The 19,546-nt window shown below is 42.3% G+C and overlaps 6 protein-coding genes and 5 non-coding genes across 22 annotated transcripts; 2 read left to right on the forward strand and 9 right to left on the reverse strand.

Annotated features, from left to right (window-relative positions):
- Nucleotides 1-353: 353 nt before the first annotated feature.
- kyat1 (kynurenine aminotransferase 1) lies at nt 354-3,750 on the reverse strand. Of its 8 annotated transcripts, none has more exons than XM_028972891.1 (14): nt 3,478-3,749; nt 3,299-3,371; nt 3,160-3,218; nt 2,921-3,068; nt 2,678-2,827; nt 2,511-2,597; nt 2,236-2,361; nt 2,013-2,133; nt 1,859-1,935; nt 1,696-1,785; nt 1,180-1,366; nt 984-1,060; nt 805-891; nt 354-707 (listed from the first exon to the last, which is right to left on the reverse strand). In XM_028972891.1, exons 2-14 carry the CDS (start codon nt 3,356-3,358, stop codon nt 642-644), a joined length of 1,335 nt encoding a protein of 444 aa, XP_028828724.1. In that variant the 5' UTR covers nt 3,359-3,371; nt 3,478-3,749; the 3' UTR covers nt 354-641. The 8 variants fall into 8 exon arrangements, with proteins under 8 accessions (XP_028828724.1, XP_028828725.1, XP_028828728.1 ...); XM_028972892.1 differs by having other exon boundaries at nt 3,582-3,630; XM_028972895.1 differs by lacking the exon at nt 3,299-3,371 and having other exon boundaries at nt 3,586-3,750.
- Nucleotides 3,751-3,914: 164 nt separating this feature from the next.
- surf6 (surfeit 6) lies at nt 3,915-5,850 on the reverse strand. The gene is made up of 4 exons (XM_028974859.1): nt 5,536-5,850; nt 5,024-5,215; nt 4,846-4,916; nt 3,915-4,715 (listed from the first exon to the last, which is right to left on the reverse strand). Exons 1-4 carry the CDS (start codon nt 5,627-5,629, stop codon nt 4,017-4,019), a joined length of 1,056 nt encoding a protein of 351 aa, XP_028830692.1. The 5' UTR covers nt 5,630-5,850; the 3' UTR covers nt 3,915-4,016.
- surf1 (SURF1 cytochrome c oxidase assembly factor) lies at nt 5,831-8,653 on the forward strand. Its single transcript, XM_028974860.1, has 8 exons — nt 5,831-6,060; nt 6,132-6,259; nt 7,436-7,518; nt 7,648-7,839; nt 7,922-7,994; nt 8,166-8,328; nt 8,413-8,494; nt 8,567-8,653. The coding sequence occupies exons 1-8, from the start codon at nt 5,916-5,918 to the stop codon at nt 8,631-8,633; spliced, it is 933 nt and encodes a 310-aa protein (XP_028830693.1). The 5' UTR covers nt 5,831-5,915; the 3' UTR covers nt 8,634-8,653.
- A 598-nt stretch (nt 8,654-9,251) lies between these two features.
- On the reverse strand, nt 9,252-12,009 carry rpl7a (ribosomal protein L7a). The gene is made up of 8 exons (XM_028974862.1): nt 11,972-12,009; nt 11,080-11,200; nt 10,691-10,840; nt 10,330-10,470; nt 10,166-10,245; nt 9,829-9,959; nt 9,661-9,730; nt 9,252-9,406 (listed from the first exon to the last, which is right to left on the reverse strand). Exons 1-8 carry the CDS (start codon nt 11,972-11,974, stop codon nt 9,302-9,304), a joined length of 801 nt encoding a protein of 266 aa, XP_028830695.1. The 5' UTR covers nt 11,975-12,009; the 3' UTR covers nt 9,252-9,301.
- On the reverse strand, nt 9,479-9,555 carry LOC114787230 (small nucleolar RNA SNORD36). Its single transcript, XR_003749361.1, has one exon. It is a non-coding gene; the product is annotated as a small nucleolar RNA SNORD36 (small nucleolar RNA).
- LOC114787231 (small nucleolar RNA SNORD36) lies at nt 10,038-10,114 on the reverse strand. Its single transcript, XR_003749362.1, has one exon. It is a non-coding gene; the product is annotated as a small nucleolar RNA SNORD36 (small nucleolar RNA).
- Nucleotides 10,547-10,619, reverse strand: LOC114787233 (small nucleolar RNA SNORD24). The gene has a single exon (XR_003749364.1). It is a non-coding gene; the product is annotated as a small nucleolar RNA SNORD24 (small nucleolar RNA).
- On the reverse strand, nt 10,942-11,013 carry LOC114787235 (small nucleolar RNA SNORD24). Its single transcript, XR_003749365.1, has one exon. It is a non-coding gene; the product is annotated as a small nucleolar RNA SNORD24 (small nucleolar RNA).
- On the reverse strand, nt 11,280-11,354 carry LOC114787232 (small nucleolar RNA SNORD36). Its single transcript, XR_003749363.1, has one exon. It is a non-coding gene; the product is annotated as a small nucleolar RNA SNORD36 (small nucleolar RNA).
- A 20-nt stretch (nt 12,010-12,029) lies between the features above and the next one.
- Nucleotides 12,030-15,972, forward strand: med22 (mediator complex subunit 22). Of its 5 annotated transcripts, XR_003749300.1 has the most exons (6): nt 12,030-12,105; nt 12,297-12,452; nt 12,538-12,618; nt 12,731-12,939; nt 13,862-13,960; nt 15,204-15,334. XR_003749300.1 is itself a non-coding variant. In XM_028974867.1 (5 exons), exons 2-5 carry the CDS (start codon nt 12,330-12,332, stop codon nt 15,388-15,390), a joined length of 600 nt encoding a protein of 199 aa, XP_028830700.1. In that variant the 5' UTR covers nt 12,030-12,105; nt 12,297-12,329; the 3' UTR covers nt 15,391-15,972. The 5 variants fall into 5 exon arrangements, 3 of the variants coding, with proteins under 3 accessions (XP_028830700.1, XP_028830703.1, XP_028830701.1); XR_003749299.1 differs by having other exon boundaries at nt 12,731-13,960; XM_028974867.1 differs by lacking the exon at nt 13,862-13,960 and having other exon boundaries at nt 15,204-15,972.
- On the reverse strand, nt 15,973-19,537 carry c3h9orf78 (chromosome 3 C9orf78 homolog). Its single transcript, XM_028974866.1, has 9 exons — nt 19,345-19,537; nt 18,136-18,195; nt 18,010-18,061; nt 17,731-17,801; nt 17,575-17,646; nt 17,260-17,457; nt 17,020-17,156; nt 16,813-16,911; nt 15,973-16,570 (listed from the first exon to the last, which is right to left on the reverse strand). Exons 1-9 carry the CDS (start codon nt 19,425-19,427, stop codon nt 16,479-16,481), a joined length of 864 nt encoding a protein of 287 aa, XP_028830699.1. The 5' UTR covers nt 19,428-19,537; the 3' UTR covers nt 15,973-16,478.
- Nucleotides 19,538-19,546: the final 9 nt, after the last annotated feature.

Genomic DNA, 19,546 nt, shown 5'->3' on the forward strand with positions numbered 1-19,546 from the left:
TGTGCTGTGCTTGTTTCACAATCACTTTCACTGTTGAGGTCTAGAGATGTGTCTCTTTCTCTGTACACATAATGCCATTGATTAAATGAATTTTCGGCAGTTTTTGTTATGTTAACAAAAATGCTGGCTACCTGGATATAAAATTAGTTTTGTTTTCACTGGCTTGTATTGCAGCAGAGTGCTGTATACTCCCTATTCCCAACTGTACTTTTACCAAGGATCTGCTCAACATTCAGATCCCTCTTCTCTACCATTGTTTGGCAACACTGTTGTGAATTGAAATTCATAGCTTTTTACATACTTTTTAAATAAGTGGTTAGAATTTTGAGACAGATTAATATATACAAATGACATGAATTTTGTTAACTTTATTGTATTTAAATGTTCATTAAAAAACTATTAGGTTTCAAAATAGACATTTAGAATTTACAGGTCAAGTACCAGTTTTATATTTTAAGAGATTGTGATACTACAGAACAATGACTGGTACATTAATATCATTAATATCCATCATTTGTATTGTAATCATTACATTATTCAGCAACATACACATTTACAGAAATACCACATGATTTTACACATTCAGGAGTGCAGGATGTGTATCGTATTGCAAAATTTGAATTGTAAGTTCCTTTGCTCTTTCATTTTAATTCCCTGATGTTCCACTGTTTAAGGATTTCTTCGGCTGCATTTAGCGTTGCATTCTCCTAATTAAACAAAAAAATTAGAATGCATTGGTATGCACACTGAACTTTCTGAAAACATAAAGTTACAATTGACAGTAATTTTTTTAAATCAGGTTACCTTGACAAAGCAGAACCTGATGTAGTTTTGGAAGTCTTTTTGGTGTTCTGGGCTGTAAAACGCTGACACAGGGATAGTTGCCAAACCCTTAAAAAAATGTAAATGTAGATAATGAAATTCAGATAGACATAGCATATTGTTCTTTTTGTCACTGTTACAGACATTCTAATGGTGATTACCTTCTCTTTTATAAGCCACTTAACAAATCTGTAGTCATATGGTTCATCTTGAGCACTTGGATCATTGAAGTCTACCTCTAAAAAGCACATATAGAAAAAACATTTTAAACATAGAACAGCGTATCTTATTATAAATGTAAAGTTCTTGTTATTTAGATCAGGACTAGGGTTTCAACAGTTCCCTATATGTACTCACTGAGGCTGGATATATCTGCAATCATAAAATATCCTCCCTGCGGCAGTATCGGCTGCAGACCTACGCTTTGCAGACACTGAGCCAGTCTAAGACGTTTATGATGCAGCATCTCAGGCAGCTGCTTAAGGTAACTTTCCTTAGTGCCAAAGCAATCATACTCCCTCTGAAATCCAACTGCAACAGCCTCCTAAACAGTAACGATATAGTTACTAAGAAACAGAAGGATGAAATATATTTTTCGAGACCAAACATGCAGCCTGATATATGGATATACATGCATTAATCTATGTAAACATTGGTGCAACTCGGCCGCCTTGCATTTTCAACATGTATATATTGGTTAGGAAAATGAGTGCACCATGAAAGACACAAGGAGGTGAGCTTGACCTGCCCCCTAGTGGTGACGATTAGTCTTCCTGTTGACAACAAACTGTATGTACACACTCACAAATTAATTTAAGACAAGTATATCCATTCCTAGGCAATCTATCTTTCATCTCAGCAGAAGCTCCTTACCTGTGCTGCAGTGGCAGAGTGATAAATAGAGTTCTGATGAACTGTCTTCAGGTGTGTCATGACTCTCCTTGGTCCCACTGCCCAGCCCACCTGTGTTGCAGACAAAATTCATTGCTATGAATTCAACATTTGAACCACTGAACACACAACTGATGCAACTAACCTTCCATCCAGTGGCACTGAAGGTCTTCCCTGCACTCCCAATGGTCACTGTTCTCTCCCACATTCCAGGAAGGCTGGCTACAAAAGAAAACATGGACTTCAATGATGATTTTACATTTTATTCAGGAAGATTCGCCAACAACAACAGTTCTCACCTATCTTCACATGTTTGGCTCCATCATAAGTCAGCCACTCATAAACTTCATCACTGATACAAACCACGTCATGCTTCACACACAGGTCTGCAATCACCTGCAGTTCCTCCTTCTGGAACACCTGGACCAGGTGAGGGTTGGAATCAAAAGCATGTTAACATACTAAGCATGAGCATATTTATCTACATGCACACTTCAGGCAACTTTCTGCACACATTCTCACCTTCCCCAGTGGGTTGTTTGGGGTGTTGATCACTATGGCTTTGGTGCGAGGAGTGAATTTACCCTCAAGCTCTTCTGGCGATAATATCCAATCAGCACTGGACAGCGCCATGCCGCTGCCTGATCGCTGAGGCCAACACACACAAAACAGGGATTAGAGGACAGACATGGCTATACAGTCACATAAGCTTGCTGTTGTATGCTTCCGCTTCTCAATTACACAGAGGAAACAGTAGGGCTTTGGCACAGATTTAAAGCAGCTTCTGATTTACTCACAGGTCTTAGGGGCACATAGACAGCCGTGCCTCCTGCCATTTTCACCATTGGCTGGTAGCAGTCAAAGAAGGGCTCAATAATAATCACCTGACAAGAAAAAGCAGCAAACTTTACAAACATCAATTACTCTGTATAATCGGACGTATAATCCATGTAGTCAGAATTACCTCATCTCCCTCATCAATCAGTGCCTGAAATGAGCAGAATAGTGCCTCGTAGGCCCCCACCGTCACCAAGATGTCCTCCCAGGGGTCTATGTCCCTGCCCAAAACCCTTCCGAAGAATTTTGCCAGGATTTTCACAAGAGGTGGATGACCCTGCAGATAAACCGGAATATTTTTTTTTACATACACACACGGCAGTGCTTTCCATGAGCTGTAAATGGCGCATCACGGTGACATCGGCCTTACAAAGGCGCGGGTATACTGGTGCATGGTGCAACCGCCACCCACTGCTTTGCAGAAAGCCTCCTGGATAAAGGCGGGAGGGGAGAAGTCCGGAAAGCCTTGGCCAAGGTTCACAGCCTTGTAGTCTGCAGCCAGCTGGGTGAACTCCACCCTGCAGGGACAGAAGCACGGAGGAAGCACAGGCACATGCCATCGACATGCCAGTTAAAGATGAAGAGGTGCGGGAGGAATCGTCACATTACCATATATTTTTGTCGATGCCCTCGAGCCGCCGGGCGTGCAGTTGGCGAGACATCGTGACCTGAAAGAGAGTGAAACAGGAGACGCTCCAGGGTGAACTGCGTTTGGCCGAACGGGAACAGCGGCCCGTGAAACGCCCACCTTGGTACGAAACGCGGACGGTGTTAGAAATCTCCCGCAAACGGCCGCCGTTCTCAACATTACCAGAGTGCACCTTGAGGAGACATGCACATACCCGTTAACATGCGACGCGTGACGCGCTCAGTCACATTTAAACCCGGTTAATGTTTTATCGCGGCTTGCTCTCCGCGTCACTTCACTTCGAAGCGCGACAGTGCCGTTAGCTTCCAACTCCCTCTCGGTCATCTCGGTCGCTCGCTCTTTAACCTCGCAGGCGAGCAGCAGGACTTCCCAGCCGCCGTACCTACTCCAGCAGGGACGCTCCTCTCACGTCGCTTCCACCTGAATTCCTGCCGCCGGGAATTGTCGCGTCACGCCCCGCCCCCCGAACATCCGGGAACCTTACAGGCACTTCCGGAACTGCTAATGCTAACGTGTGTCAAAGCAGAATGGTTGTGTGTCATAAAGTTCATTTTTAAAATCGGCTCAGTAATCAGCAGGTTGCCGGTTTGAATCCCGACCCGCCAAGGTGCCACTGAGCAAAAAAAAAAAAATGGCTGTCATGGCTGCCTACTGCTCAAGTCCTAATTTTGAGACGTTCCAAACGCATGTGAGATTCACAAAAGACAACGAAACATGAGAAATTAAGGGAAATATTTATATACAAGAGTACAGGACACCTCTACACTGATTTCATGGTGGGAAGTGCACCAAGCAAGCTCCATATACATGTTCTTCATCACTGCAGCGCAACCTTCTTGAGATCTTCGGGAAGAACACGGCCCTTCTTCCTGGCCTTTTGCTTGCGATTCTCTTGCTTGTCTTGCTTTCGTTTCTGGATGTTTTTTCGCCTCTTGTCCTGGCGACGCTGCATCTTGTCCAGCACCTGTTGGCTTCTTTGGTTCCATTTCTTTTTCCTCTGCTCTTCCCTCTTCTCCTTCTTCTTCAGCGAGGCACGAAGGAGGTCCTCGTTATCTTTGATCTTCATGCCCTCAGCCTTGTAGAGGCTGTTGGTCCACCTCATTTTGTCCTCTTCTTTCTTGGCCTTCTCCTCGTCTTTTTCTCTGAGCTCTTCAAGCCGAGCCTTCCTCTGTTCCACTCGAGTCAAAAGCTGCTTGTAGTTTCTCCCAGTGAGAGGTGTGAGGCAGCCCTTCACTCTCTTCTTTTTCTCCTTCTTTTGTGTGGGTTTGTCCGTGTAATTCTCCCCAGTCTCCATTTTGTTGAAAATAATGGTTGCAGTGTCCCTTTCTGGTTTTACTGTGGGAGCAGGCTGAGGTGCAGGTGCATCTTCTATTTTGTCCACAACCCCATTGCTGCTTTTTTCCGCCAGCTTCTTCAGTCGCAACTCTTTCTTCTTCCTCTTCTTACGTTCTCTCTCTTGCTTCCGCTTCTCTCGCTTTTTTTGAACTTCCCCTGAGGAGGGATCCTTGGGAGGACCCTGGGTGAAAAAGGAAACGAGCCATAGATCTTAAATCTCTACTGGACAATACTGTAAGTAACACAGGGACCAAAACAAAATTGTGACGTCTCCATGTCCCTCCCACCCACAAAGCATATGGCTTATATACCTGGCCGCGGGACTCCTCAATCTTCTGGTGAAGTCTCTGTTTCAGTATATCTCGTACAGAGAAGTCTGTGGCTGCACACATGAGAAAAATAAAAGATGATCAGTGTCTTTATATTTCATGCAAGTTGGAACACCAACTGATTTATCCAGTAACAAACTTGTAAGGCAGCTTATTTTACCTTCCGACTTCAGCTTGCTAGGTCCATTGGTAAGCGTAACGTTTGTCGTCTCCTCGTAGCTCTTTTTCAGGCCGGGTGTCCTGGGGTTGGTTGGGATGGCAGGTTGCTGGCCACATTTTCCTTTTGCTTTTTTTTGTTCCTTCTTCTTCTTCTTTGAAGGTGCAGCTTCGTTGCCAGCCCCTCTGAACGGAACTGTGTGCGACGCACAGGGGAGTACCATTTACATTTACAGCATTTATCAGACGCCCTTATCCAGAGCGACTTACAATCAGTAGTTACAGGGACAGTCTCCCCCTGGAGACACTCAGGGTTAAGTGTCTTGCTCAGGGACACAAAGGTAGTAAGTGGGATTTGAACCCGGGTCTTCTGGTTCACAGGCGAGTGTGTTACCCACTAGGCTACTACCACCCACGTGATCAAGAATCAGACCGATAATCAACAAGATCACAAAGTTCAGTAATCAGCCTCCCTACAAAGGGACCAAGACGACACCGAACAGAAAGAATATTTACCAAACGGCCGTTTCCTGGCGTCTCGGTTCTGGAATGGCCGCGCTCGGTGGGTAAATTTCTCCAGGTAGTCGCACTTCTCGGCCAGACTGGTCATCTTGCAAGGCTACAGGTCTTCAGCAGCTTCATAAAACAAAGTAAAATAGACCGTGTCCCTTCGTATTTACCTGTTACCGGTCCGGATTAAAACGTTGGTCAGTATAAAGTCCAGCACCCCTGTGCCCACGGAGGCTGCATCAGCGCGTCCTGTATCAGAAATAAACGAGTTGGTGAAAACGCGTGTGAGATCCGCGCATGCGCAGTCGGCGCCGGAAATGGTTACATCGAAACGGTTCCCCCCTCTGGACGTTATGCAGTCGGCCTAGAACGAAACGTCTGCAGCCATGAGCAGCGTGAAGTCCATGCTCGCGTTTTCTAGCGGTTCTCTAAGGACAATCCAAAGAAAGTTATTCTTGGCACAGACACGCGTCTGTCCCTCCTGGAGGACGCTGTTCGCGCCCAGGCGGCTCTGGCCCAATCCCGGGTCCGGTATGTTACATGGTGTCTTAGTGCCAAGTGTCTTGTGTTTATTGAGACTGTAATGGCTTTGTTTTTAAAAGGAGTTTTAATAAACGGGGTGAGACGTTCCACGTCCACCGCAGCACAGGCAGAGAAAGGAGAAGATTATTTCCTCAAATGGCTGCTGCTGCTGATTCCTGTCACAACCTTTGGCCTGGGCACCTGGCAGGTATGCGACGCCCCCCGAGCATCTCTGGATGGGTCAAATATAACTGTTTATAAATTGCAATTGCTTGTGCAGATTATTCTGAGATCTTTATGATGTACAATGCTGTTCAAAAGTTTAGGGTTACTTAGAAATGACCTTGTTTTATATGAACAAAACACTGAAATGGGTTTGAGTAGAAAAAATATTACAAATAATAATAAACAGTGAAATAATAATGTAATCATTATTATTCCCAAATTCTCCCACACCACCCCTCTGCTACGTTCCCTCCACTGGCTCCCAGTAGCTGCATGCATCAGGTTCAAAATACTCATCTAGACTCTTCTCTGTCCTGGCCCCTCAGTGGTGGAATGAACTTCCACTCGAGGTCAGAACAGCTCATTCACTGAGTATTTTCAAACGGCAGCTCAAGACCTTCCTCTTTAAATAATATTTAGATTAACTTGTAACTTTCTTATTGTTGAAGTTGTGTACAGAATCTACAACAAGAATGAATCTGAACTGATCACTTCATCAATGGTACTGTTGATGAAGACATGTTGTAAGTCGCTCTGGATAAGGCCTTCTGCCAAATGCCGTAAATGTAATCACATCTGTTCAAGTTCAAATTGATTTCTAACGTACTTTTAAACAATGCAGTTGACCAAAGTGCTGTACACAGACAAAGGGGAAGAGCGAGACAGCAAATAAAACCATATGATAATAACAACCACAAGGAGAAAATATGTGTTTTTAAGGGAGCTCTTAAAAGCAGGAAAGCGACTGAAAAAGCTTGGTCACCCCTAAGTTTCCTCCTTGTCTTAGGGATGACTAACAACAAATGATCTGCTGACCTGAGAGCACGCGAAGTAGTGTACGACTGAAGCAGATCAGACAGATACTGTGGGGCAAGGCCATGAATACGTTTTAAAAATCAATTCCATTAAAGTCAATTCCAATTTTTAAAGGCAATGTAACGATTCTAGAGCTGGTGCTCTAATGTGGTTGTGTCACTTTAGCATTTCATTTCTGTATTCATGTATGCAGATATTCCATCCTTTAAGAGTCATTTCCATCTATTATTTATGTCTAGAGTTTTGAACCATTTCATATTTTTTTCTTTTTTAAAATGACTTGTATGGCAGTATGGTAGTGTATGACAGTGAATGTAGCTTTGTAAATTTGATTGACCTGCAGGTGAGGCGCAGGGAGTGGAAATTAAAGTTAATTGAGGAACTGAAGAACCTGACCACAGCGGAGCCTGTCCCCTTGCCAAATGAGTAAATACATTAACAAAATTTCACCATCACCCGAGAAAAAAAGAGTTAAGACCAAACTCATCCTCCATGTTTTCAAGGCTGTGGCTACATGGTTTAATGGAAATGTGTGTCGATATGTTTGCCCGATAGCTTGATGGAGCTGAGCAGTCTGGAATACAGACGTGTGAGAGTGAGAGGACAATATGACCATTCAAAGGAGCTCTACATCCTGCCTCGCTCACCTGTTGACCCAGAGAGAGAAGCTCGAGAGGCAGGCAGACTGTCCTCCAGTACCGAGACTGGAGCCAATGTCATTACTCCATTCTACTGTACAGACCTGGGGTACAGTTTTTGTTGGTCAGGTATACATTAATTGCGTGTTTTCTGTTAAATCTATGAAAATAACATAACTGTTTTCATGCAGAATCACGATATTGGTAAACAGAGGTTATGTTCCTAAAGACAAGATCAGACCTGAGACCAGAACGAAGGGACAGGTAACATGCACTGTTTTTCTTCAGTCCCCAAAGCTAACAAATTTCGTTGTTAATTCTGAAGTCATCCATGTGTGACTTTTTTTTTTTTTTTAAGACATTTTGCTCTTATATAATGTATCTTTACCTTTAATTATAGAAAACCATGAGTGGGCTTTCTTGCACTTTTGGCAGGTTGCTGATGAAGTGGATGTGGTTGGAGTGGTACGGCTGAGTGAACATAGGAAGCCATTTGTCCCACATAACAACGTGGAATTAAATCGCTGGCACTACCGGGACCTTGAGGTCATGGCGAAGGTCACAGGAGCAGATCCAATCTTCATTGATGCGGACTTTGGTAAAATATGACGTCTCTCAGTATTTTTCTTTTTATACTGCACTTGAATATAGGTTTCGGCTTATAATGAACTTTAACCTTAAGGGAGCACTGTACCTGGAGGGCCAGTGGGTGGTCAAACAAGAGTTACTCTGAGAAATGAACACATGCAGTACATTATTACATGGTGAGTCGAATCACTTCTCTTCAGCTCCCTTGAGAACTATTTGTAAATTTTTTTTTTTTTTTAAATGGACAGGTACAGCCTGTGCGCAGCCACCTCCTACATGTGGTACATGAAGTTCGTTAAACGTGTGATTCATTAAACGTGAAGTGGTTCATGTGGTCCTACTCTTATCTATTAGTTTCAATTTAACGTGAAGCTGATAAGAAAAAAAAAAAAAAAAAAAAGTTACGAAGAATTACATAAAGTTATATTCTATGTACGCTAAAAACTCAGCCACTGGGTATGCATGTGACAGTGCATTTCTTGGTGCCAAGCCCACATGAACGTGGACTCAAATCAGGAATCCTGAATAAAACTTTTACCAATACAGTTACTACTGACAACCAGACTGGTTGATCTGCTGTGAGCCCTAAGCCAAAGGAAGAAAAAAAAAAAAATCCAAATAACAAATGAACCTAATTTTTCCTCTTCCCCAGTTACCTAGATGCTATGTTCTATAATCAATAAGGCATTATCATTGAGATTAAGCACAGACTTAGCAATGAGTGAAATTATAGTAGTGCCAATATGGGCAGTGGCCTAGGGGCAAGGAAGGTTGCCAGTTCAAGGTCTGCTGTTTCTCACCATCAATTCAATTTCATATTACAAAAGACTTGTCCATAATGTTCTTGGTGTAGATGAGTTTTAAATAGCAGAAAAACAAGGGTTAGCTCACAGATCAATATTAATCATAAATGAATGCACAACACTAGTTTCCTTATGGAGTTCAATTGTTTTAATATTAACGCAAAATGGGATACAGGGAGATCAACCCAACTTGGTGGCCAGTTCTTTTGCTTTAGCCTTTTCCAGCTTAGCAATACGGGCTGTGGACTTGGGTCCCAAGATGTTTCCTCCCCAGTGACGACGGATCTGTAAATCGTGAATGTGCATTTCAGTTACCAAGTACACAGTAAGAGTCAAGTTCTTGCAAAATAAGTGGCTGTTGCTCAGGGTTAAAAAGCTCGTATTTTTGATCCACATAGAAGATTCAGGTGAAGAAATTCAAAACATCATTGCACACAACCATATGTCCACACTTTTTGGGCTCCATGCTTGTTTAGGAATCAATGATTTATTGATTGGTACCAGTGCATGGTTATGTCAGTGAATCTCAGGGCACTCACCTCTTCATATCGGTCATTGTAGTTGACCTTGATGGCTTCGACCAGTTTAGCAAGGGCTCCTTTGTCTTCACTGATTAAACAGGAAAAAAACAAAACTAAACACCAATCCTGGCTACAAAACTCTGAAAACCTCCCATTCTTGGTTTCGAAAAAGATAAAAACACTTACGGGTTGGTCTGTGTAAAGGCTACACTGGTGCACGTCTTCCTGTGCACTAGCCTGCCCAGTCTGGCCTTGCCCTTCACAATGCAGTATGGCACGCCCATCTTACGGCACAAAGCAGGCAGGAAGACCACCAGCTGAGACAGAAGATGAACCAGTCACAATGAATACACTTCCCAGAAAACTGCCCTCGGAAATTAAATACATGACTGGTTGTTGCTCAGGGTTAAAAAGCTCGTGTTTTTGATCCACATACAAGATTCAGGTGAAGAAATTCAAAACATCATAGCATTCAACCACTGCCAAGTTCAACCCTATAGAATGTCCAGCTAAGTCGCATTACCTCGATGGGGTCCACATCATGGGCAATAACCACCAGCTGAGCCTTCTTGCTCTCCACCAAGGTGGTCACTGTGTTCACACCTTGACAGAAGTGATTGGGGTGGAAATTATACATCTCGATTTCTGTGCGTATAGATTAAACCCACGGTAAGAGCAATGCCTTACCTGCGCGCAGAACTGGTGGCCTCTTGGTAGGCACATCACCCTTCCCAGCAGCCTTCTGTTCAGCACGGGCAAGCAGCCTCTGTTTCTTTTCCTGTTTGGTCTCAGGTCTGTACTTGTGGGCCAGCTTGAACAGCTGGGTGGCTGTTTGACAATAAGAATAAAAAGTTAAATAAATAAAAACACACTTTGCTCAGATGAAGCCAATCTATGCACAGTGTGCATCAGTGATCTTGGTGGGAAATGTCACCATATACTGTTCTGATAGCAAATATTCTTTCACATCATATGCACAATCTGACTGCCTTCAGAGCAATACATTACAGATTACTTAAGACGTCCAGACGCACTGGCAACTCCTCACCTGTTTGGCGGTCCAGAGCCTGTGTGAACTGGTTAATTGCGGGGGGAACCTTCAGCCTCTTGTACAAGATGGAGCGCTGGCGCTGCAGGCGGATGTAACGTGGCCATTTCACAAAGCGAGTAAGGTCCCGCTTGGGCTGGATATCCTGACCTAGTTAGCAGGGACAAAAAAAAAAAATACATAAAAAAAAAAAGCACACACACGTTACCATAAAACTATACTACAACAAACAATTTCTTTGAACGGTTAAGTGCATCAGCGATCTTGGTGGTTGGCTGTCGGCATCGTTGTTAGGATAGCAAATATTCTTTACATCATCTGCACCACAATCCCAGAAAAAACGGCTCCTCCTAAAATCTACTTCAACAGAACCCCAGAAAACTACTCACCAATGCCAAAGTTCTTGGGCCTCTTCTCAAAAAGGGGGTTCACCACTTTTTTGGCCTCATGCTTCCGGGCCACCGAAGGGGCAGGTGCCACCTTCTTCCCCTTAGCCTTCTTTCCTTTAGGCTGACAAAGGAAGGCAAAAATAAAGAGAGGTTCACAGAGTCAGAAGCCCTCTGGTGAATTAAGCGGTCTGCAAGCGGCTCATGCTCAGGGTTAAAAAGCTCGTATTTACTCCACACAGAAGATTCAGGTGAAGAAATTCAACACATCACTGCAGAAGCCGCCGCACACGCGATCCCCGAGACGGATTCGCCCGGCACATGGAGCCGGCACGATAGCCGCGTTAGCATGTACCGTGGCCGGAGCTAACGCGGCCGGGCTAACCTGACAAGACGACGCAGAAGAAGTGAATTAAAACAAGTCACGAAACGATAGCTCAACAAAAAAAAAAACATCAGACGATCACCTAACGAGCGGCGACGCGCTTAAACAGAAGTGGCGAATCAGGCGACTCGGAACCGTCTTAGGCCGCCAGGGAAAAAGCCACTTCGCTACAGAAGCTTAAGCAAATGGCTTAAAACAGTACCGGTCACGACGAAACAACTATCGGTCACACCGGACGACTGAGCCCGACTGCGTACACAAGCAGAGCGCGTCCACGGAGGCTTTAAACGTCCCGGAAATACTAACACGTCCAAAGCCCACGACGAGCGTTCTACTAAAAAAAAACCTGCTAAACGCACACTCAGCGGGGGAATAAACGCCGGAAAGGACGCGTCGAGCCGCGCATTGAACAGAAGAAAGAAGGATGTTAAATAAAGGGGCGCCGCTCGGAAGATGTTCGGCGATGTAAACGCGGCCGGCCGCGTCTCCGCGAAACGAACGCACACTCACCATGTCGGTTCGGAGGGAAAGGAAGGGAAGGGGATTCTGGGTAATTTAAGTACCGCGACGCGCGGATGACGTGTTTTACACGCGACCGCTGTTTTGGAACAACGCGCGGCTGATTTCTCGTCGTGCTTGCGAATGTGGGTATTTCGCGACTTTTCTTTTTGCAAATTGTTTTCGTCCGGGTTTTGTGTACTCGTTACTACGGAATCGTGCCTCTGGCTGTTAGCTGATCCGCTACGACAGCCATGTGTTTGCACATAAACCCATGCGTGAAAACGTTATATCACCGTGTCAATTAAACACATTTTTCTTTCTACTTGATGTCTAGATTTCGGGGAGGTTTGGATGCTCATAGAGGACCATGGCTACACAGAGAGTGCTCCCACAGAGCAAAGAGACACTTCTCCAGAACTACAACAAGAGGCTGAAAGACGATATAAAATCCATTTTGGATAACTTTACCGAGATCATCAAAACTGCCAAGGTTCGTAGTTGATCGAATGAGTGCAAGCACCTCTGGGTGTTGCTGATAGTGCATGTAAAGAGCAATATCCGATTTGAGTCTACAGATAGAGGACGAGACTCAGGTTTCCAGAGCTACGCAGGGAGAGCAGGATCATTATGAGATGCAAGTCAGAGCAGCAAACATTGTAAGAATCAACCCCATCTTTTCTGCTATAAAATTGATCTGCGGCCTGAAATTGCATGGAATTATTCAGTGGCATGTTTTCAAAAGATTTCCTCTCTTCTTTGTGTTTGTGGGTCCGAGCGGGCGAGTCCTTGATGAAGCTTGTGTCCGATCTAAAGCAGTTCCTGATTTTGAATGACTTCCCATCAGTGAACGAGGCCATTAGCTTGCACAACCAACAGCTACGATCTCTTCAGGAGGAGTGCGACAAGAAGCTCATCTCACTGCGAGATGAGATTGCCATTGATCTGTACGAGCTCGAGGAAGAGTATTACTCCTCCAGGTACAAATAGGCCTCCAGACGTCCCTGCTCTGTAGCCCAAATATAAGCACACACACCATTATGCCTTAAAAGACAACATATTGGAGGCAATGTGCCTAGCTTGTTAAACAGTTAAAAATGATTCTATGATGTAGTAAAATGAATTAGTTACACCAAATGAGACGTGACGACCAAAACACCAAGTGCCTTGGTAATGATGAGTGGTCTTCTATTGCTGTGGCCTGACATAACATTAATTAAGAGCTAATCTGAGGACAGAACGAGAACTTTGCCTTTGTTGGAGTGGAATAGTCACTTATGCAGCATTCGTTAGAAATTGTAAATTCACATCACCCATTTTAAATGTGAGATGGCCGTTTTCTTTATATTACTTCTTTGCAGTTAGAATTTGGATAGTGATTCTTTTAAGCCATCAATTCATTGGTTTCAAAGACAAAAGCTGTATCAAAGACAATGCAATTTTGACTAAATTTAGGGGACTTCAAACTAAATGAATGATAGTATCATTAATTCTGTTTAATCAGTCACTCTCTTTACTATGAAGATCTACACACTTAAGTACACACTTAAGTTAATTGTTTAGCCTGACCGTGGTCCAGTAGCATATATTCTAACCATATTTAAAACTAGTCTTTATAACTTATTATTTTGACCCAGAACATTTTCAGGTTTTATTATTTGTTTTAAACATTTTAATGTCTTAAAATATAAACATGATAATCAGTCCTTTGATTGTGTTTTTTTAATGTTATATGGGTCTTCAGAAGAAAGTATCTGAAATTCAGTTACCTGTGCAATGTAAGGCCATGCGGTTTGTGTTGCTCCCATCATTAGGTCTCATTACGGGCCTTATGTATACACCGATCAGCCATAACATGGCCAAAGGCAGGTAATGTTAATAATGTGGATTATCTGGTTACAGTGGCGTGTAGTTGAGTGATCTAGTCATGGACCAAATTGTGGATCTGATGGCTGGGTCAGAGCCTCTTCAGATGGCTTGCCTTGTTCCCAGTACTAAGAGGTCAGTACTTGTTTCTGTATGGTGAACGATTAAGTGCCTACAGTGGACGTGTGAATGCTGGAACTGAACCATAGAGAGGTTGTGTTGTGGCTAATTGGTGTATACGGGATGCACTGAGACGTCCGGGATGCATAGAAGTCCAGCCGTTCTATGAAAGGAGCGATTTTGTTTGTGGATAAATCTAGGAAGATGTTGTGGAAATACGAAAGGAACACCATGTGCATTCATTTATTAACCTGTTAAATTTAACACCACATTTGCCAGATTCATATCCAAATTCAAAAGAACACAGCACCCTCATGTTTTCATTACTGATTAGAACCATGCCGAATGCAACTGTATTTTTGCTTTAACCTTGTCTAATAATAGTATGAAAAGCTGCTCAAAACAGCTGCACTAAATGTACTCATCATTATGCACTTGATAGCAAATTGTTGCTACTATGATATGTAGGTTAACAATACGTTACAAATCTATGAGAGATGTCTGAGAGATTTTATGTTCATTCACAGCTGAAATGCCAAATAAGCACAGGCAGTGGACAGTCATAATTGTAATCGCTATTGTAAAAAAATGTTTGTCAATTTAAACAACAAACCCTCATGGGATTTTATGTTAAAAAATATATATATATAATAATAAAAGAGAGAGAGAATAAATACAATATTAGTGTCATTTGGTTATTTCATGCTAAACAAGCTTTTTTCTCTCTTTAACCCTTGCTAGGCTTTATGCTACCTTGCCTTTGCTTCTCTATACCTGCATCAGGTCAGAAAACCTGTGCATCTGAAGCACTGCACATATAAGACTTGCATCCATTCAATCTTCCAAATTGGTCCTTTAGTCAATCACCTACCGCTGATTTAAAAAAATATACATAAAAATTTTTCTTAAGACTCTGTGCTTACCTCATTCTTGAGCAGTGACTCAAGAATGAGTTTCATGGGCTACTTTCAGCTCTCCTTTTCTTCCCTCTGTCTGATTCCATGCTTTGTGTGTAATTCTCGGGTGTAGTCTGCTTAACCCTATGTGATTGTGATTTTGTCTTATGGCAGTGACGTAATTTACTGGAATTATTTTAGTGCTGTGAATGACTTTTACATTTTTATAAAGGGGGTGGATGTTGGCAAAGCTGGGGAAGGAGTCGGTTGGTATGCTGTATCCCTGTTTCTGGCCCTCTTGATTTAAGCCAGACAGAGAGGTGTGTAATGTGTATGCACTGTGTGTTTTTGCTCTGGTGAAGCTGCGGGCAGTGGGATGGTGTAGAGCTGCCCCTGTGTGAAGCATTTCGCCGTCGCGACAGCTGGGGATTTTCCGATACTGCATCCGAGCCTGGACACAGTGGCACCGAGGACTCAGACAGGCCTGTCACCCAGGAAGTCATCCCCAGACACCTCAATGGCCATGGAACCACTGGCGGCGACCAATGATGGCTGATTGCACAATTTGTATATTTTTTTTAGCAGAGGACCAGCAAAAATGCTTTCCATGAATGCAGGAATTAAAATAAAGGACCAGGAACAAAACCATGCCTACAGAAGAATTAATTAAACCGGATTTAAATCAAAAGGCACTAACAGCATTATAGAAATCATGCAAGCAGTCAATGCCACTGGTACCATTACAACAGGCTAAGACAGGAGCCAGAAATTAACATCAGTATTTGTTTAATGTTAAAAACATTCAGCACCTTCTCTTTACCATATTCTTCACCTAATCCCAATTCTTTAAAAACTACGAATAGATGTCTTTATAAATGAAAATCTTAGACATGACTGCTTTGAAGTGGTAAGTTAAGCAAGGCTCCATGAGATCCAGATTTCATCTGATGTGAATGAAGCAGCATAAAAATGACAAATACAGTAATGTTTTCTGTACCTGTAGCAGGTCATCATATCACTGTATTTAGGGACACATTTCAATAATTCATTTTAAAACATTACATGTCTCAGGTTTCTGATCCTGATGTAACAAACAATTCTGTATAATAAAACAATGTTAACCTGTTCTAATTTAGTTGTGATAACTTCTTTAATACTTCACTTTTAACAAGGCAGGTGCATAACATACAAGTACTATTATGTAGACATGACTCAAGGATAGTTTGATGTTACAGATTTTTCCAATATACATTTTTCAAATAAATTCCTATAATTCCCTTGTTACATTTAGAAATAGAACTTTAAGAATTTCAGATATTTGGGGCAGTGGTGGCCTAGCGGTTAAGCAAGCCGCCCCATATTCAGAAGTTCATGGCTGCCCACTGCTCACCAAGGGTGATGGGTTAAAAGTACAGGACGCATTTTGTTGTGTACACCGTGTGCATCAATGACTTTCATTTTAAGTAGGATATTGTACATTCTTTAGCAAGATTTATTTGAGAGGACAAAGCAGTGAAATGAAAAACTAATCATTTTAAAAGTGTGGAGGGGAAAAAAAAAAAAGACAAGCCACCATGAATAACATTGAAACCATAAAACATTATGTACAACTATTACTTGCCATGGATACAGAAATATCAATATCGCCGATTCATCTTCTTAAATTTCTCATAGTGGTAGTCGTCTGTTGCTTTCTCATTGTTCGGCCTTTTGCGCTGTGGTGGCGACACTAGTGGAGAAGAATTTTTTTTTTTCAAAATTACATATATTCTAGAGATGAATAAGATCTATAAATGAGTAATCCTTCTTTCCCAATGTAGTTTATGGAATGCTTTATGTTATTAAATATAACCAGAACATCCATATATTCTACATTTGCAAATTGTTCACTAGGGATACCTGAAAAATGCAAATACTCTCTAGTGGCATTTAACAAATCACTGATGTTGTATTAGGGTGCATCCAACTTACTCTCAGGTCCTGGTTTCTCTGTGTCCCCTACACGTAGCGGTCTGGCTTTGGGTTCCTCTCTGTGGCGTCTCTGAGGAGCGTTATGGTCTTCGTGGTAAACTAAAAACCAGTAATACAGCACTCGCTGATTTCTGTGCAAAAGCTTGCAACAACTTGCATCATTTGATCATAAATAATTGTAAAATATGCAGCTATGGTTGTACTCACATCGGTTGTGCTGAACGTAGTTCACAGCAATGTTTGTAGGAACAAAGGATGTCCCGCTGTCCTTCTTTTTATTCCTCTGTTCTGCTAAGAGCTTGGCTTTGGCCTCTTCTGTGAAGATTATATTCTTAATTTTCGCACTGGGGAAAAAAATATTCCTATTAATACTCAACATATGTAGAATACTGGCTTTTAATGCATAATACATTCCTCATTCACTTAAGGAATTCTTCAGAAACATACTCAATCCCAAGGTCCACTTCTGGAATGCCACTGAGCATCTGATTGGACAACATCTCCTCTGTCTTTTTAGCGGAGTTCACCCGGATGTTTTCAGGCAACTCGTACAGCAGATCCTCAGCATTCTTCACCTTCACCTTTTGCTCCTCTGCTTCCACCTGTCCTTTCTTCTTTTTCAGCTCTGTCTCAATATATTTCATCCTGGGAATAACAAATGGACAAAAAATGGATTAAAATGGAGGTATCAATGTAATACTGCAAAATGTTGAAAAAAAGACAATTTAGATGGTGCCCCATCTAGACCCCATATCTACATACATGTCCGCATCTTCATCTCGTCTGTTGGTCTCTGCAGAGAAGGACGTCCCGAGATTGAGGTCATCATCAGCTCTGGAAAGTGTGAAAAATCATGTTACGTGTCACACACAGACACAGAGTTTACAATGTGAGAATTAAACATTTATTAATACTCACAAATCTCTGTTCCTGTCTTTCACCTTCTTCATGTCAACAACACCTCCGGTCTTCAATTTAAACGGGTCATCCTAAAACACCAGGAGAATGTAACCAGAGAACCATTAGCTGTGCAAACAGGCAAAGCCGGTAATAACATACATCATATGATGATGTATGTAATCTGTCTTGCCAAACATAAAACACATTTACTGGAAACGTGAAAATTAAGAGTATTCTCCTTTCAGACCATTGTAGGACATATTTTCATGCATCTGCTTCTGTTTATAGAAAACATACCTCAATCTCTGCCTCCAATGGGAGTTTTTCGCCAACAAGCAAGGCTGCAATGCTATTGGAAATAACGAAATTGTCATTTTTTATTAAATAGCAGTGTAAACGGCCTAAAATACTGACAAAACTCACCTGACACCAGTTTGCCTTTTCCGTAGACTCTGAATTTCTTTCACCTCATCCAATTTAGAGCTACACAAAAACAGCAAGCAGATATGTTCGTTAGGGCAGTACTCTATTACAACTGGCTCAAACTCTCAATAACATGAGAGCAAGCCTGTGACCCAAACAGTGCAGAAGGAGTAGGAGTCGGTACCGAACACCACAAAGTATGAAACACAGGTCTTAAAACACATGATCCGTTATACCGGCAAGCAGTCTGAAGTGGACATGCATTTTAGTGGACATTTCTGTAACTGGGATTTCAAAAGAAATCACACCATATTAGTTAAGACAAATGCAACCAATTATGGGGTAGTTACACTAACTAAGCTTGGCATTTATGGGTGTTAGAAAATATCAATACAGCAATATATAGCGGTATTTTACATGGTGATATTGTATTGACACAGGGACATTTTTAATACAAACTATGGTGCTGGCCTTAGATAATACATCAGTGTGTTAAAATGCAAAGATAACAGTTCAAATTCAGTTCTGAGTTAATATACAGTACAGGCCAAAGGTTTGGACACACCTTCTCATTCAATGTGTTTTTTTTTGTTTTTTCATGACCATTGACATTAGTAGATTCTCACTGAAGGCATCAAAACTATGAATGAACACATGTGGAGTTATGTACTTAACAAAAAAAGGTGAACTGTTTTGTTGTTGGCCCCTTTGCCTTCACTCTGCGGTCCAGCTCACCCCAAACCATCTGGATTAGGTTCAGGTCCGGTGACTGTGGAGGCCAGGTCTCCACTTTTTGTAAAGTACATAACTCCACATGTGTTCATTCATAGTTTTGATGCCTTCAGTGAGAATCTACCAATGTAAATGGTCATGAAAATAAAGAAAACCAATTGAATGAGATGGTGTGTCCAAACTTTTGGCCTGTATGGCATATGATGTAATATAATGCACCCAGGTCGTGTATATCAGCTGTTTTTACATTTTCAGTTAACTGTAGAATATCACAATATATCGTGATGCGTATCGTGTCGTGAGATCCTTGCCAATACACACCCCTACTTGGCGCCAGAATAAATGTTCAACATGACGTCACAAAAGTATAAATATTATCTTAAGTTCATAAAAATGAGGAACGCTGTGCTGTGGGGAGTCCCGCTGTTATATAACTGATACACTGTCGACATTAATGTTCATGACCTCTGTCCATACCGAACTTCGCACGTAGTCTCCTCGTCCTCCTCCTCGTCTGAGGATTCATCCTTTCTTTTCCGGAAATTTTTCCCAGGCGGCATGTTCTTTCACTTCTCCGGAACTTTAAAACAACCTGAAAGGCGCTTTCCCGGACCAAGAGGCAAGAACCGCGTTCGAGGCGACGCGTGAATATGACGTAATCATCCGGGAACGAGAGGCG

Source organism: Denticeps clupeoides, chromosome 3 (assembly GCF_900700375.1).
Source record: "Denticeps clupeoides chromosome 3, fDenClu1.1, whole genome shotgun sequence".
NCBI classification, from domain to species: domain Eukaryota; kingdom Metazoa; phylum Chordata; class Actinopteri; order Clupeiformes; family Denticipitidae; genus Denticeps; species Denticeps clupeoides.